The sequence below is a fragment of the Crocodylus porosus genome, unplaced genomic scaffold (assembly GCF_001723895.1).
Source record: "Crocodylus porosus isolate Cpor-Errol unplaced genomic scaffold, CroPor_comp1, whole genome shotgun sequence".
Taxonomy (NCBI): Eukaryota; Metazoa; Chordata; order Crocodylia; family Crocodylidae; genus Crocodylus; species Crocodylus porosus.
The window spans coordinates 240,531,002-240,544,753 of record NW_017728886.1 but is presented as its reverse complement, the minus strand read 5'-3'; the positions used below and the strand labels follow the sequence as shown (position 1 = coordinate 240,544,753).

General features: G+C 40.3%; 1 protein-coding gene across 1 annotated transcript in view; it reads left to right on the top strand.

The window, feature by feature from the left end:
* The window catches only part of RSPO2 (R-spondin 2), a 100,461-nt gene that overhangs the window by 21,336 nt on the left and 65,373 nt on the right, over positions 1–13,752 (top strand). The window contains exons 2-3 of the mRNA XM_019551871.1: positions 8,706–8,849; positions 10,591–10,779. Of these exons, the coding sequence (XP_019407416.1) occupies positions 8,706–8,849; positions 10,591–10,779 (333 nt within the window). The remainder of the gene's footprint in view (positions 1–8,705; positions 8,850–10,590; positions 10,780–13,752) is intronic.

The window sequence follows — 13,752 nt, the reverse complement described above, 5'->3', positions numbered from 1 at the left end:
CGCCAGCAAATTTTTCAGTTCAACCTTAAGTACTGCCAGCAAATTTTTGTCGTATAAAGTAATTATAATAAATCTGTTAATGAGTACCACTGACAGGTTGTCTGCGTGCCACTAGTGGTACCTGTACCACAGATTGGGAACTGCTGCTTTAGAGAGATTTAGTTTAGCTCTCCCAATATATCATTCACTTCTGCCACTGTCAGAGACAGGCTACTGGGCTAGATGGACTATTTGTCTGACTCATTATGGCATTTTCTATGTTCTTACATTGTTAAAACTTATAGTGGCTTACTTTTGGGTTCTCCTTAATTCCATTGAACCACTCTAAAAGTAAAAAGAACTATGATTCTTCCTTAAAATTTCTTCTTGGGGACTGGCAATTTATCTGACCTGGAGGAATCCGTATTAGTCATAGAGATGGCTCTATGCTCATCCCATTGCAGCTGAAGTACAAAGGACATGGTGTAGATGAGTCATGAATGGCTAGCTGTCATAATGCACTGCTCTCTGGTGAGCCATATATCAAGAAAGGTCTTTTAAGACTGCCCTAAATTATGCAAGGGTCCATCCCATAAGAGTCAGGAAATACGTGATGTTGAGTGGTATTCCGGTGCAGCTGAATATCCTGTTTTGAGAACTCTTAAAATAGTTCATAATTGTTTTTTTCAGTATTTTCTACTAACTTGGATTTGGACTAGATTAACTGGTAGGAATTAGGTATTCAGCATCATCCATCTTCATAGAAAAATGGAAAGTAAACTGCTATAAGTGTAAATCTCAACCTTAATTATAGAGCTGCTACTAGTGCCTCTAAAATGTAATTACAATGTTGAAGACTGCTGTAATACAAAAGAAAGCAGAACTACCAAAAAAGGCAACATAAAAGATGTGAATAAGATTGGAGCTTTGAATTATGATTGAGAAACTGAAACAAGATTGAGTTATTTATTTAACTTTTTAAACACATGCTCTTTGCCTACATTTTGTTATACCAAAAACAATGAAGATTTTAACGGATTCCCACAGAATCAGATGAAGCAGAAATTTAGCACAAGAATATAACAATTTCATCAAAGGGCAACTTTTGGCTATTAACTTTTTTGTTTAAAAAAATCATTCCAATAAAATCAACTTTAAACATGTTATCTTTCTCATTTTGGAAGCAATAGTTAATGCATGATTTCAAGTATATATTTGTGTCACTTGGATGTGAGAGACAGTAACATGATGTTCATTTTTCTTTTAATGTTCTGTTCTACACCTCATCATTGGATTACATGATTTGGAAAAACCTTGATGTCTTTTCAAATTGTCTTGTGTGGGTGGGCAAAAGGCAAATATTTTTTTCTGAATATTTAAACACAATTTATATCTGATTCAAGCATTGCAATTAATAAAATATTTGTAGTGCATCTAGACTAATAACAAACTCTCATTTGCTATTAACTATTGCAATACCTCTTCAGAGCAAGGTGCCTTATGGTTTCATCCTACTAACAGTCACTGACCTTGGAGAGTCTTTGGAGGATCAGGCTCCTCAGGATCAGTGTACACTGCAAATAAAACATTAAGGACTCAGTCATTAATTCAGGCAAGATTCTTCCATTATTTTTAAAACATATTAAACATTTCAGTGTTTTCTATAAACCCAGGGTTTCACTACCCTTTGTATACGTGAAACAGGATGCATGTACATGAGACACTGATTGTGCAGTATTATTAGTAATACTGTACAGTAGCACATCATAGCACAAACAGTGCTAATACACTACTGCACTGTAGCATCATTAAAAAGGCATGTGCCAGTGCTACTATGCGGTAACACTGGTTATTGCACATTAATTTAGTACTTGTATAATCAAGTACTAAATTAAATGTGCAGTAACTACAGCACATTAATGAATGTGTAGACCAGGGAGGGTCAATTATTTTGGGCAGAGGGCCACTGACTGAGTTTTGGCAAGCCATCAAGGGCCGCATAACAGCCCAGAGCAGATTAATATTCATTTTCTAAATTTTTTAGGGGCCCCGTGGGCTGGATAGAATGGCCTGGCGGGTTGCATCTGGCCCCCGGGCCGCACTTTGCCCACCCTGGTGTAGACGCACCCTCAATGTATTAACTCCAGTAGGAGTTTTGACTGAGAAGGGACTATTTCAATTTTCTGGAGGGAAGAAACTGGTGTCAGTTCAATGTCTGAACAGGTGGATGGAAGATGACCGCCTGTTATGGTCATTTCCAGTCTCCTGCCCATGCACAGATCCTAAGTCCTTAGGAAATCTGTACAGGACCAGGAAGCTGGAAACAGTACTGCAGAGCAGCTGACCATTCACTTTCAGGCAACTGTACTTCGGATAAACATTCAAACTGCTATGTGCTCTGAAGCCATTTTGAGGATCTTTTAACACTAATGCTAACAGCAAACAGATTTCATGTGTGAATGTATCCATGAGATAGAGTTAAAGCTTGGAGACCTATTGCTTACACATGGCAATAATTACACATGGTATAATTACATCTATTATGATGAAGACAGCAATAAGTTTATTTTTTAATTTTTCAGAACCCAGAGGGGAGTCCTGCATCTTAAAATGTTTTTTTTCTGTTTTTGTTTTTTGTTTTTACACAAACTGCCTAAACTTATAGTAAGAAGGCTTGTTGTAAAAGTCCTTGTATGCTTCTAGCTGCTGCAGGGGATCCCTCACTAGTTTATCTTATGGTTTGTAACACTTGGCCTATGAAAGTTCAAGGATGAATATTTAAATCCTTTTTATAAAGACTTTATACATTTGCAAAGTTCCTCTGAGGATTTACAAATGGCTATTTTAGAAGTCCCGCACTTGGTGAACTTGTTCTTAGGAAAGAATGAAAAAAAAAATGAATGACATAAGTAACCACAAAGACAAGTATGATATTGCATAAAATGAATTCCAAATGCTTACTGCTGTAACTTCAGATGGCTGATGACAGGATAATATTGATACAGTTTATATGTATTTTTAAAGGCAAATCTTTCAGATAATATACCTGATTTATAAGGTGTATGTGTGACTATTATTATTTCCAGTACAGTGAATTTTTCTTTCATCTTTTGGACATTTTCTTTGGCATTTTTGTATTGTGCATGTTTAGATTAAATGTTATTGCAAAATTGTGCAGAAAGAGCAATAGTATTTATTTTTATGTTTTATTGCATGAAGGAAACTGTTATATTTACGCATCTGAAAATTAGGAATATTTAAGTTCTTTCCTAAGTCCCCTCTCAATTTTGTAGCGTGGAATGGATCATTAATAATCAAGAACTGCTGGTTCCTTTTTGTATATTAATTCAAAATATCTTTTAAATTTTCTCATTAAAAGTTCTTATATCTATTTCTGGTTGGTTAGCTTTCTTCTTCTTTCATGAACTAGACCTCCTCATGTTTTTGGTAATACTTCTGATGTCACAAAGCTAATATCTTGGTGGTCTTTGACCATAATGGTCCTTTGGTTTCTAAAGTTCAGCTCCTCAAGGTATTTAGCATAGAAAGGTATTTACATAATAACACAGGTATTTAATCAACTGAAATACATTTTCTGAAGTCAGTGGGAGTTAGGTGCTTAAATATGAGTTGAATACATAAATACTAGGGCTGTGCAAAGCTTTGGGAGCTGATTCAATCAGGAGGACATTCAGTCTGATTTGGCGGCCAAATCTCCAAATCTGAATCAAATCGGGAGACCAATAAAAAAGTCCAAATCAATTTGAAGCTCTCTGAATTGATTTAGAAAAGATTTGGAGAGCTTCAGAGATTTAGGCAGTCCCCACTCACTGCTGCAGGGAGCTGGACCCAGACCCCGTGCCAATAAGTAGGGGGTGGGGGGACCCCCGCCGGGCCCCATCTCCTGCCTGCTCCCCCAACCCCTCTGAGTGACCTCTGCCCACTCTCCCAGTCCTGTCAATGGCTGCCCCACCTGGCCCCAGCATCCCGATGCTTTAGAGAAAAAAAAAAAAGACTCAGCAGCTGCTGCCAGGTGAAGGGGAATGATTCCCACTGCCCCCCACTTCCCTGCATTGTGTGGGGGGCTCTGCCATGGGCCCCTGTCCTCCTCTCACTTTCCCAGCCCCATCAATGGCTGCCCCACCTGGCCCTGTACTCACCAGCTGCCAGGGCTTCTGCGGGCTCGTGGCAGACCCTGCGCCATGCAGCGCGGGGCAGTGGGGGCCAGCAGGGATCACTCCCTGTGCCTGGCAGCACCTGGTGAGTGCAGGGCCGGAACTGGGGTCGGGTGAGGCAGCTATCGAATCACCAAGTCGAATCACTGTCCCCCAAATTGGCCAAATCAAGTCTGAAGCGAATACTAGCCACTTCGCACAGGCCTAATAAACACTGTTGGCAGTCTAGGCTTATGTGCTTTGGGAAAGTGGAAGTCTCTTCTATTTTGGCATCTTTTTCTTTGTTTCTGACCTGACTAGGCTGTGTGTGGTAAAAGAGATCTTGCACTGTGTTCTGCTAAATTAGTTGCCATTACTTTTCCCTATTTACATCATACTTCAGCAATCCACACACTAGGTCAGATGATGCCTTTTCATGAGAAGGTTGAGAAGGAATTTCTTGTTCCATGGAATCACTAGTTTTAGATAATAGAAGAACAGCACTTACTTTCAACTTAGTCTTAAATAATATACAGCCATCACCTTAAGATGTAAATTGCTCTAATCTAGTGATTCTCAAACAGGGTGCCATGGGGTATCTTGAGATCTTTTCAAGGGTGCCAGTGGTGCCACACAATGTTAGCACTGTTAGATGTCCAAACATGATTCACAAGATAAACCCAGAGATTTCAAATAGGAAGCCATAGTTTTAAAAAAATTCTGACCTGCTGTGGCGTTTCTGAGTTCTTTCATAGATTTCATAGACATTAGGGCTGGAAGGGACCTCAAAGATCATCAAGTCTAGCTCCCTGGCCCAGGGGCAGGAAGTCAGCTGGGGTCATAGGATCCCAGCAAGATAAGCATCCAAATGCTTCTTGAATGAGTCCAGAGTAGGTCCCTGCACCACCTCTGGAGGGAGTTTATTTCAGGTCTTGGAGGTTCAGACAGTAAAGAAATTTTTTCTTATGTCCAGCCTAAAATAGTCTTGTAGGAGTTTATGATCACTGGCCCTTGTTTTTCCTTGGGGCGCTCTGGTAAACAGACATTCTCCCAGAGCCTGATGTACACCCCTTATAGTCTCCAGGCCCCCCTGAACCTGCATTTTTCCAGGCTGAAAAGTCCCACAGCTCTCAGCCTCTCTTCATAAAACCTATTCTCTTGCCCTCTGATCATGTGCATGACTCTCCTATGGACTCTCTCAAACTTCTCAGCATCCTTCTTGAATTGTGGGGTCCAGAATTGGATTCAGCTCCAGCTGTGGCCTCACCAAGGCTGAGTACAGCAGGAGGATGACTTCCTGAGATTTACTTGAGAAGCATCTATGAATGCAAGCCAGAGTATTGTTTGCTTTGCCAGCTGCGACATTGCATTGGTGGCTCATGTTCAGCTTGTGGTCAGTCATGACCCCCAAGTCTCTTTCAGCTGTGTTGCTAGCGAGTGTAGCACTACTGAGCCTATAAGTATGCTGGTTTTTTTCTCTGAGGTGGAGTACCTTACATTTATCAATATTGACTGTCATCAGGTTTGCATCCACCCACTTACTAAGTTTATCCAAGTCAGCCTTGATCACGAGAAAGAGAAAGACGTTCAAGAACAGCCCCAAGATTAAGTCAGCACAGAGCTGCTTCTTTATGCTTTAAGAGACTTGAAAAATGCATAATTGTAACAAAAATCTATACCTCAAGAAAGAAATAATGTTATAGAAGTCAGCAGTTATAATAATTAAATAGAAAAAAACCAGGGTGACTGAAACCAGTAGTAATGACTGTAAGCTGTCAAATAAACTATAATAGGGGATTTGAAAAATATTTTAGTTACATTACTGGAAAATGAAACTGAGAAGTCTTAACTTCTGTTCTAAACATTAGAAGCAGCACTGTTAAAGTATCACTTTTTGAGGGAATTTTTCATAATTTTTTTAATATATACTTTTAAAATTATTATTTCTATTATTAACTATACATTTCATGCCTTCTACTTGGACAGTTATAGGGCCTGATCCTATTTCACCTGTTAAGGGTTTGAGTAGATACAACCAACTTAAGTGATGCTGTTTTTCCCTGCTTGAGACCCTGAAAAAAAAAGGTTAACAAAAAGCTAAGTCAATTGGCTCTCCTCCTGCTGTGTTTTTGTCTTGGGCTAAGAAGATGGCATCTTACAATAGTTGTCACATGATATTATTGTTTTTTTTCAGGGACAAACAGGGTAGAATAGGATCACATTTAGGAGCCTAATAGGTAGAAGAGGGTCTGGCCAGTACCAGTTATTTGTTGACTTAAAGGATAGTTGGTGTTCAGGGTACTGGTCACTGAAATCTGGAAGAAGTTTGTATCTGTAGAATACCATAGAGACATGTACACTAGTATGGAAATCAGGCATAGCATAAGAAAACATTCTATAATAGCTGCTGAGATTCTGTTCAAATTGCAAGCTAATGGAAAGCATTTGGACCCTGTATGCAAAGATAGGTGACAGTAATATATGTTGACAAAGCATCCATTTTTTTCTCCAAATATGATGTTTCAGCTCTTTTTCTTTCAGTTAAAATATTCAGTTAGAATTCAGTCTTGAAAAACCTGTCTCCCTTTCCCTCCCAGAAATATCAACAGCTCAAAGATCACACTTATCTGAATTTTTATTCACCTATTTTAGTAAAGCCAAATAAAGTTTCAATAATGCTTAAGGCAAAAAGACCCAAAATAAGATGTCTGTTATAGCTTTATGCACTTGATAACATACTGTGTTTAGCCAATGTCCTTTATTGTTTGAGTGAATCTTTAATACAGCAACAAGGAATTGGAAAAAAAAATGAAAAAATGAGAAAATAAAGTTTAAAATCACAAACATTTGTGGTAGATTTGGGGCAGTTGTAGTAAGTCAGACACCTGACAGACATTCAAGTAAAGACAGGATGAGATCTGATGTGGATTCCAAGCATGGCAGGAGGCACAATTGTGGGATCTTGCATCAGGTCCTGTTGTGCCATATGGCTGGTGGAGGGGCAGTCCGATCCTGGATTCCCCCTGCACTGGCAAGTAGCAAGCTTGGCACCCAGCCATGCACTTCTATAGTTGCAAGCCCTGTCAGTTAATCATATTGGCCAGGTATAGAGGTTACACTTTTACCAATATAAGTGATTGTAAACTGGTCTATACCTGTAAAAGAACAGAAGTTTGGCACACATAGACTGGTTTAAAAATGGTGGAACCCAGTCTAAGATTTGCCTCGCCCCCACCAAAGGGTGAATATGTATTCTGTTTACTACTGGTCTAAATTATGCTGCTTACAGTAAACTGTGTACCTTAGATCAATTCCACCTCAAGCTTTTTGAATGTTGAATCTAGTCATGTAAAGGTAATTGTAATTGTAATTTCTTGTTTTACATTCTACTAAGAAGTTTACCAGCTGACAGCATTATAGGTGCACCAACATATCAGTCCATATCGTATCAGCACTGATAAAAGGAAAATTGACATTATTGGCAATTGGCTTTTTTGGCTGATGTGACTGATAATGTCATCAATAAATGCCACATGCATGCACGCAGATGCAGCATGCACGCGGCCAGGAATGAAGCCCCGCAGCTTGGAGAGCAGTGTCCTGTTGGTAAGTTTTTTGGGGAAAGGGGTATCAAGGCCCCCCACTATGAGAGAAGTAATGGGGCAGGAGCAGGTGCTGCCCAGCCAGGGCAGGATGTGGGATGAAGCTGTGGGTGGCTCATCTGGGGGACACAGGGCATGTAGCCCTGAGTGAAGCATGGAGATATATTTCCCCCAGATTTGTGCGTGGTCAAGTGCAGGCTGCCTGCTGTGGGCTGCACTGGTCTCTTCCTGGCTGGGGGTCAGGGCCAGGGCAGTGCCTGGGGAGACGGGGGTAGAGCAGGTGGTGGCAGCGGTACTGGGAGTGGGGACTACAGGGGAGGTACAGCAAATTTTGGGGTGGCTGTAGCCCATCTGATAGCCCTCCCTCCCAAAGCTGCTGCTGCCTGCCCTGCCTCTGCCTGCCCCAAGCGCAGCCCTGGCCCAGCCTCCCTGCTAGGAAGAGGCTGATATGGCCCCTGGCCCCAGCCCACAGTGGGTAGCCTGCCCGTGCCCCGCATACAAATCCAGGAGGCACATGTTGCCCATGACTCCCTTGGAGGTGCGCAGAGTGGCAGAAGCCACCCCCCCCCCCCCCCAAACGAGCCGCCCATGCCTCTGTCCCACACGTCACCCCACCGCAGTTGGGCAGTGTCTTCTCCTTTCCCTGTCCCTGCCCCAGACCTACTCCACTCCCTCCATCACCATGAGGGCCTCAATCTGTGCTCCCCGTGGGCCTTTCCCCCACAGACTTACAGGCTGGACGCTGTCCTCTAAGCTGCAGGGCTGCACATTGGTAACCAGATTGGTATCTGCCGATGTGGCTGGTTAATCATTGGCTGGTTGATTATTGGCCATCGGTATCGGCTAAAAAAATCTTTATTGGTGTACCCCTAGGCCGCATCTCTTTTATACTGTGTTTGCTAGTTTGTTGCTTTACAGGTATTTTTATTTTTAGATATTTTTTAACAGAGATCTATTATCTCTTATTTAGGATGCAGAATAGAAAACTGTGACTCCTGCTTTAGCAGAGACTTTTGTACCAAATGCAAAGCTGGCTTCTATTTGCACCGAGGCCGTTGTTTTGGAGGATGCCCAGCTGGATTTGCAGCATTAGAGGAAACAATGGAATGTGTGGGTGAGTGTCTGAGCACAACTTGACAATACAAGCAATTCATTTTAATATCTGTGTCCTTATGGAAGACCTGTTGAATTTATTCTGCATTTTTCAGTCAGTTACCCTATTAATTGGGACCAACATTTCTAAGTCTTGTGCTAACATCTTGAGCAGATGTTAAGGGGAGCAAGTTCAAATAATATTTTTTCATTTAATGCAGGGGCAGGCAATTATACGGGCCCATGGGGTAAATAGAACCTGCCTGCCCTGCTGGTCCTCCCTGCCATTGCCCACAGCAGCTGAGCACACAGCCCTGGCCCTGGTCTTGGCCTGCCCCACACTTGCTCTGGACTCGTCATGGTTGGAGCTGACCAGTTTCAGACCAGCTGGGACCTATGTGCACAGCCCCGACCCCGAGCTGCCCCACGCCTGCTCTGGACTGTCCACCCATGCTGGGCAGCAGTGGCAGCCAGGCAGAAGCTACTGCTGGGCACAGGGGAAAAGCGGCCACCTCCCCTTCACTGCAGCTGGGCCCTTCTCGTTGCGGCTGCGCAGAACGCACACCTGGGCTGCCCTGCAGCTCCTTTCCATTGCCCCACTGGGCAACCCAGAGACAACACTGATGACAGCAGTGACAGCAGCAAAGAGGAGCTGCAGGGCAGCTAGTAAAATATATTGGGCTGAATCGCTAGTTCAGTTTTGAATTTACTCTGTAAAAGGAACAAGTCCCAGGTTAAACCACCATCTGAGTATTTTCAGTGGAAATGTTAGTTTTACAAAACAGAAACAACTATAGTCAGTGTAAAACTCAGGGTAAAACTGAGACAGCATTACCAAGACCCACTTGTGAGTCTCACAGTGTATGACATTTTTTCTTGAAGCCCCAGATTCTGGAGTCATATCATGTGAAACTCAGTTTTTATTTTTTAAAAGTACATTTCTAACCTTGATGACTGAGAGAGAAAGTTTGAAACGAGAACCACAGTAATGGCTCATCAAACTAATAAAGTAAATGAGCACAGGTTTTGTTTTTTTAAAATATATCTTGTACCTTATGGGGGGCCAGACTGGTTAACAATGTTACTATATTAATGCCTTTGTGTGTGTCAGCTTAAAAATAGGATTCTTAAAGACTGAAAACTATTACAGAATCTCCCCCTAGATACCAGCTGAGTTCTGGTTCTATTGTGCACTTAAAATGTTGCAATTTACCCTGCAAATCCATCAGACTCATAAAATGCTATTGTGTTTTCTTTTTTCTAGTTATTTCCAACTTACCTTGATTCTTTTAATTCATTCAACAGTTTTGCTGTTCACCTTAAGACCATATGAAAAACACTTGACATACCTAATGGTATGAATCCTGTCTACCTAACTAGACTTAAAAATTTGAGATGGGCTTAATATCCAAGTTTAAGGAGAAGTACCGATTTTAAAATGTTCTTGCAGGTATCATAATTTCAAAGAATGAACTCATTCTTTTCAAGAGAAAATTGTTAAAAGCCATGGAAATAATGAAATGCCAAATAACCTATGAATAACTAGTTAGATGCTTTTGTTTGCTGTAGGATACCAGAAGTTTCTGTCACAATTGTCTTGTAAAATTCCAAAATTATATAATAACCTCAGATTTCATCTAATAATAAAGTTTACAAACAATGATTTTATAATTTAATACCAATGCTCTTTAGAATTACTTTAGACATTGGAAGAGAGACAGATGTAGACAAAAGCACTAATTTGTAACGTTTTGCTTTATTAGAGGGCTGTGAAGTGAGTCAGTGGAGTGAATGGGGAACTTGCAGCAGAAATAACAAAACATGTGGATTTAAATGGGGTCTGGAAACAAGAACAAGGCAAATTGTGAAAAAGCCAGCAAAAGACACAATACCTTGTCCAACCATCGCAGAGTCCAGAAGATGTAAAATGGCAATGAGGCACTGTCCAGGAGGTAAGAACACTTCATACTGAAAAATGAGCTTTTTTCCAACTTCAGTCCAGTTTATCATTTGAAAAGATATGTATAGGTCAGACTGAAGGGAAAATCCTGTACCTACCTTGTACAATTATGCAAAGCCAAAAAAGCACTAGATCTATTCCTGTCCTATTGCACACAGGGAGTGCCTGTGTAGAGGGCTCAGCATGGGCATGCTTTGGGATGGGGTGGTGAGTGAAATGACAACACATCCAGGGGAGCTGAACTGTATGAGTCCACTGGTTAAAAACCCATTATGGAAGACACACAGGAAGTGATAGATGCTGCCACAATTTTTACACTGCAATTACAATTGTGAAGTAGGTGATTAAATGCTCCACAGGTTTCAGGAAAATCCTGTTCTTATGTCCTTCTAGGGGAACACCCCAGAAGAGAATATATTTTGCTTTACAGCCTTATTACTTTATACTTTTTGTCCCTGTGTTAAAACACAGAGTATAGGGGAATAATGATAGACTGTCACAAACTAAATGTACAATAGGATGTTCTATATAAGCAAAGAGCAACATTAATGAATAAACAAGCACCACTAGCCTGTTCACTCTGGGACCAGTTTTCATTTACATTGAAGCCATAAAAAAACAGGCAATGTAAAAAGACTTGAAAGTATCTTTTAATTATATCTGTCTTTATAAGACAGTATAAAGAGGTCTTCATGTAAATGAGAATCAGGCCCTTTGCATACTTGATTATTTATTGGGTTCTTCAGTGAGTATCTGAAGGCTGAGTAAGAATAATAAAGGAAGAAGAAAGTAGATAAAGAGGTGAAGTAAATATGTCTTCATATTTACTTATAAATACTTTAAACCAGGAACTGTCCAGACAGGGTTGGATTAAGATTTGATGCATCTGTGGTTGGTCCATGGTATTCCTATGAGTGCCTTAGCACTTAAGTGATACTATAGTATTTCAGAAAAATTAAATATGTGTCTATAGTGTATTGGAGCCAAACTCATTTGCTGTCTGTCATCAGTTTGCAGGTGGGTAAACTGTTATCTAGAGATCCAGCTCACAGATCAGCTCTCTCTTCTTTGTTTTCCTTCTTTAAAACAAGTTATTACAGCCTTTCCCCTAATAAGTCATGCCCATATTCTTCAACCACATTTCTAATGGGTTCCTTCAATATGTGACCAGAAAAATTGATGTAGGCAAATACAAAAGTTCTATCCAACATTAAAGGCTTACTGTGGTCTTCCACAACTATGAAGCATCATTGTAGCTGCAGTATCACTAGCTAGCAGCTTGTAGCTAATAAACCTTCCCACACGATGAAGATAGCTGCATTTGGTGTCTGAATCTTCGGTTTAAATGTAAATCCTGCATGTTTCTGAAGGTGATTGTTGTTGTTGACCTGCTAGAATCCTGCCAAGAGTTTAATGCTTCCCTCCTTGCTTAGAAAGTCATGGAGGAGAGCCTTTTGGTGGCATTTTCTGTATCCAGCTGAGTTCCCTTCTAGCATGGCTCTCTCAGCAGTCACAAAGTGGTTCAGTCTCTCCACCTCAGAGCTGAAACTCACTCTGCAGTATGTTACATTTGAATGATTTTCACAATGTTGGGCTAAAATCCCTTTGCTTTATCACATTTCAGTATGTTAATAACTTGACCCATTGGTCACCAGATATATTCATTCTGGTTTTGTTAAGCATTATTACATTTCCAGAGGCAAGAAGGTTATCCATGGAACATCCAATCAAGATAAAAGATTTAGTGCTCTTTATAAATCTAGCACTGCCCTAATGTTACACATTTCCTAATTGAATTTTTAACTTGGGAGAAAAAAAGGAAACTGTAAGAGAAGCAATATTTAGTGTCCTGAAGCACCATAATCCTAGTAAATATCTGTTGAGAGGCTATGGTAATAAAATCTTTCTCCCTAATGTTCTCTGTACATGAACTCAGAGCAACATGTGGAATATGTATTAGATTATATAAGCGAAGACGGTTGTAGATGGATTAAACTGAGAACAGGAAATAAGGATATTTTTAGTGGAATAGGGTCAAGTAAATGTGCTTTTGACATATGCTTTCTATTTCTGTACATTTTGTTTACATTTTAGTTACTATTTATGTGGTCTACATTATATACGAACACTTCAGAAGCAGTTTTTATATGAATTTTCCTTCTCCTTGCAGTTACATTTAACCTTCCTATTCACTTCCTATGGAAGTGTGTTACTTCCATATTTATCAGAATTGAGATGCTACTCATCTCATCTGTCTGTAGGGCGCTGCAATAAATTTAGTTTATGAAGTGAAACTCTTCATCTCTTCCTCCGTCTTTGTAGAGTTCTACAGATACAGAGTGGAATGCAAGCATGCAGATATGTTTCTTTCCCGCCAAAATGAATAAAACACTTTAAAGTTGGATGACATTCTAGTGACTTCAAATTTGCTACTCGACAGTTTTCTTATTGTCAGGATTAGTATATTAAATGGTTATTTCCAGTTGGACATGTCATATTTGTATTTCTGGTAATGTTATTTATATTACCCCATTGCATGGGTGTAACATGACTGATTTGATGAGTCAGAAATTGCAAAGATGACTTGGATCATTTAGCTCATCCTCTTGCCAATTCAGGGCTCTTCTCCATCACAAATTTTCTACTCTTTCATCCAGTCTATTTTTGAAAAGTTTCAAGTAATGGAAATTGCTGGGCAGAATGATTATACAGGGTAATGCATCTTACCGTCTGGAAGTTTCCCCTCTAATTCAGCATAAATTAATCCTTTTCTTCCTGTCACTCCTACTTATGCTCCCTTCATATACCACCATATATTATTCCTTTATTTTTCTGGTGTTTATACGCTTCAGGTATTTGTAGGATATGTTCTCATTATTGCTTAAACAAGCAAGGGGAAAGAGACTTAACGGTGGGAGCCTACTACAGACCTCCCAACCAGGTAGAAGAGCTTGACCAGGAATTC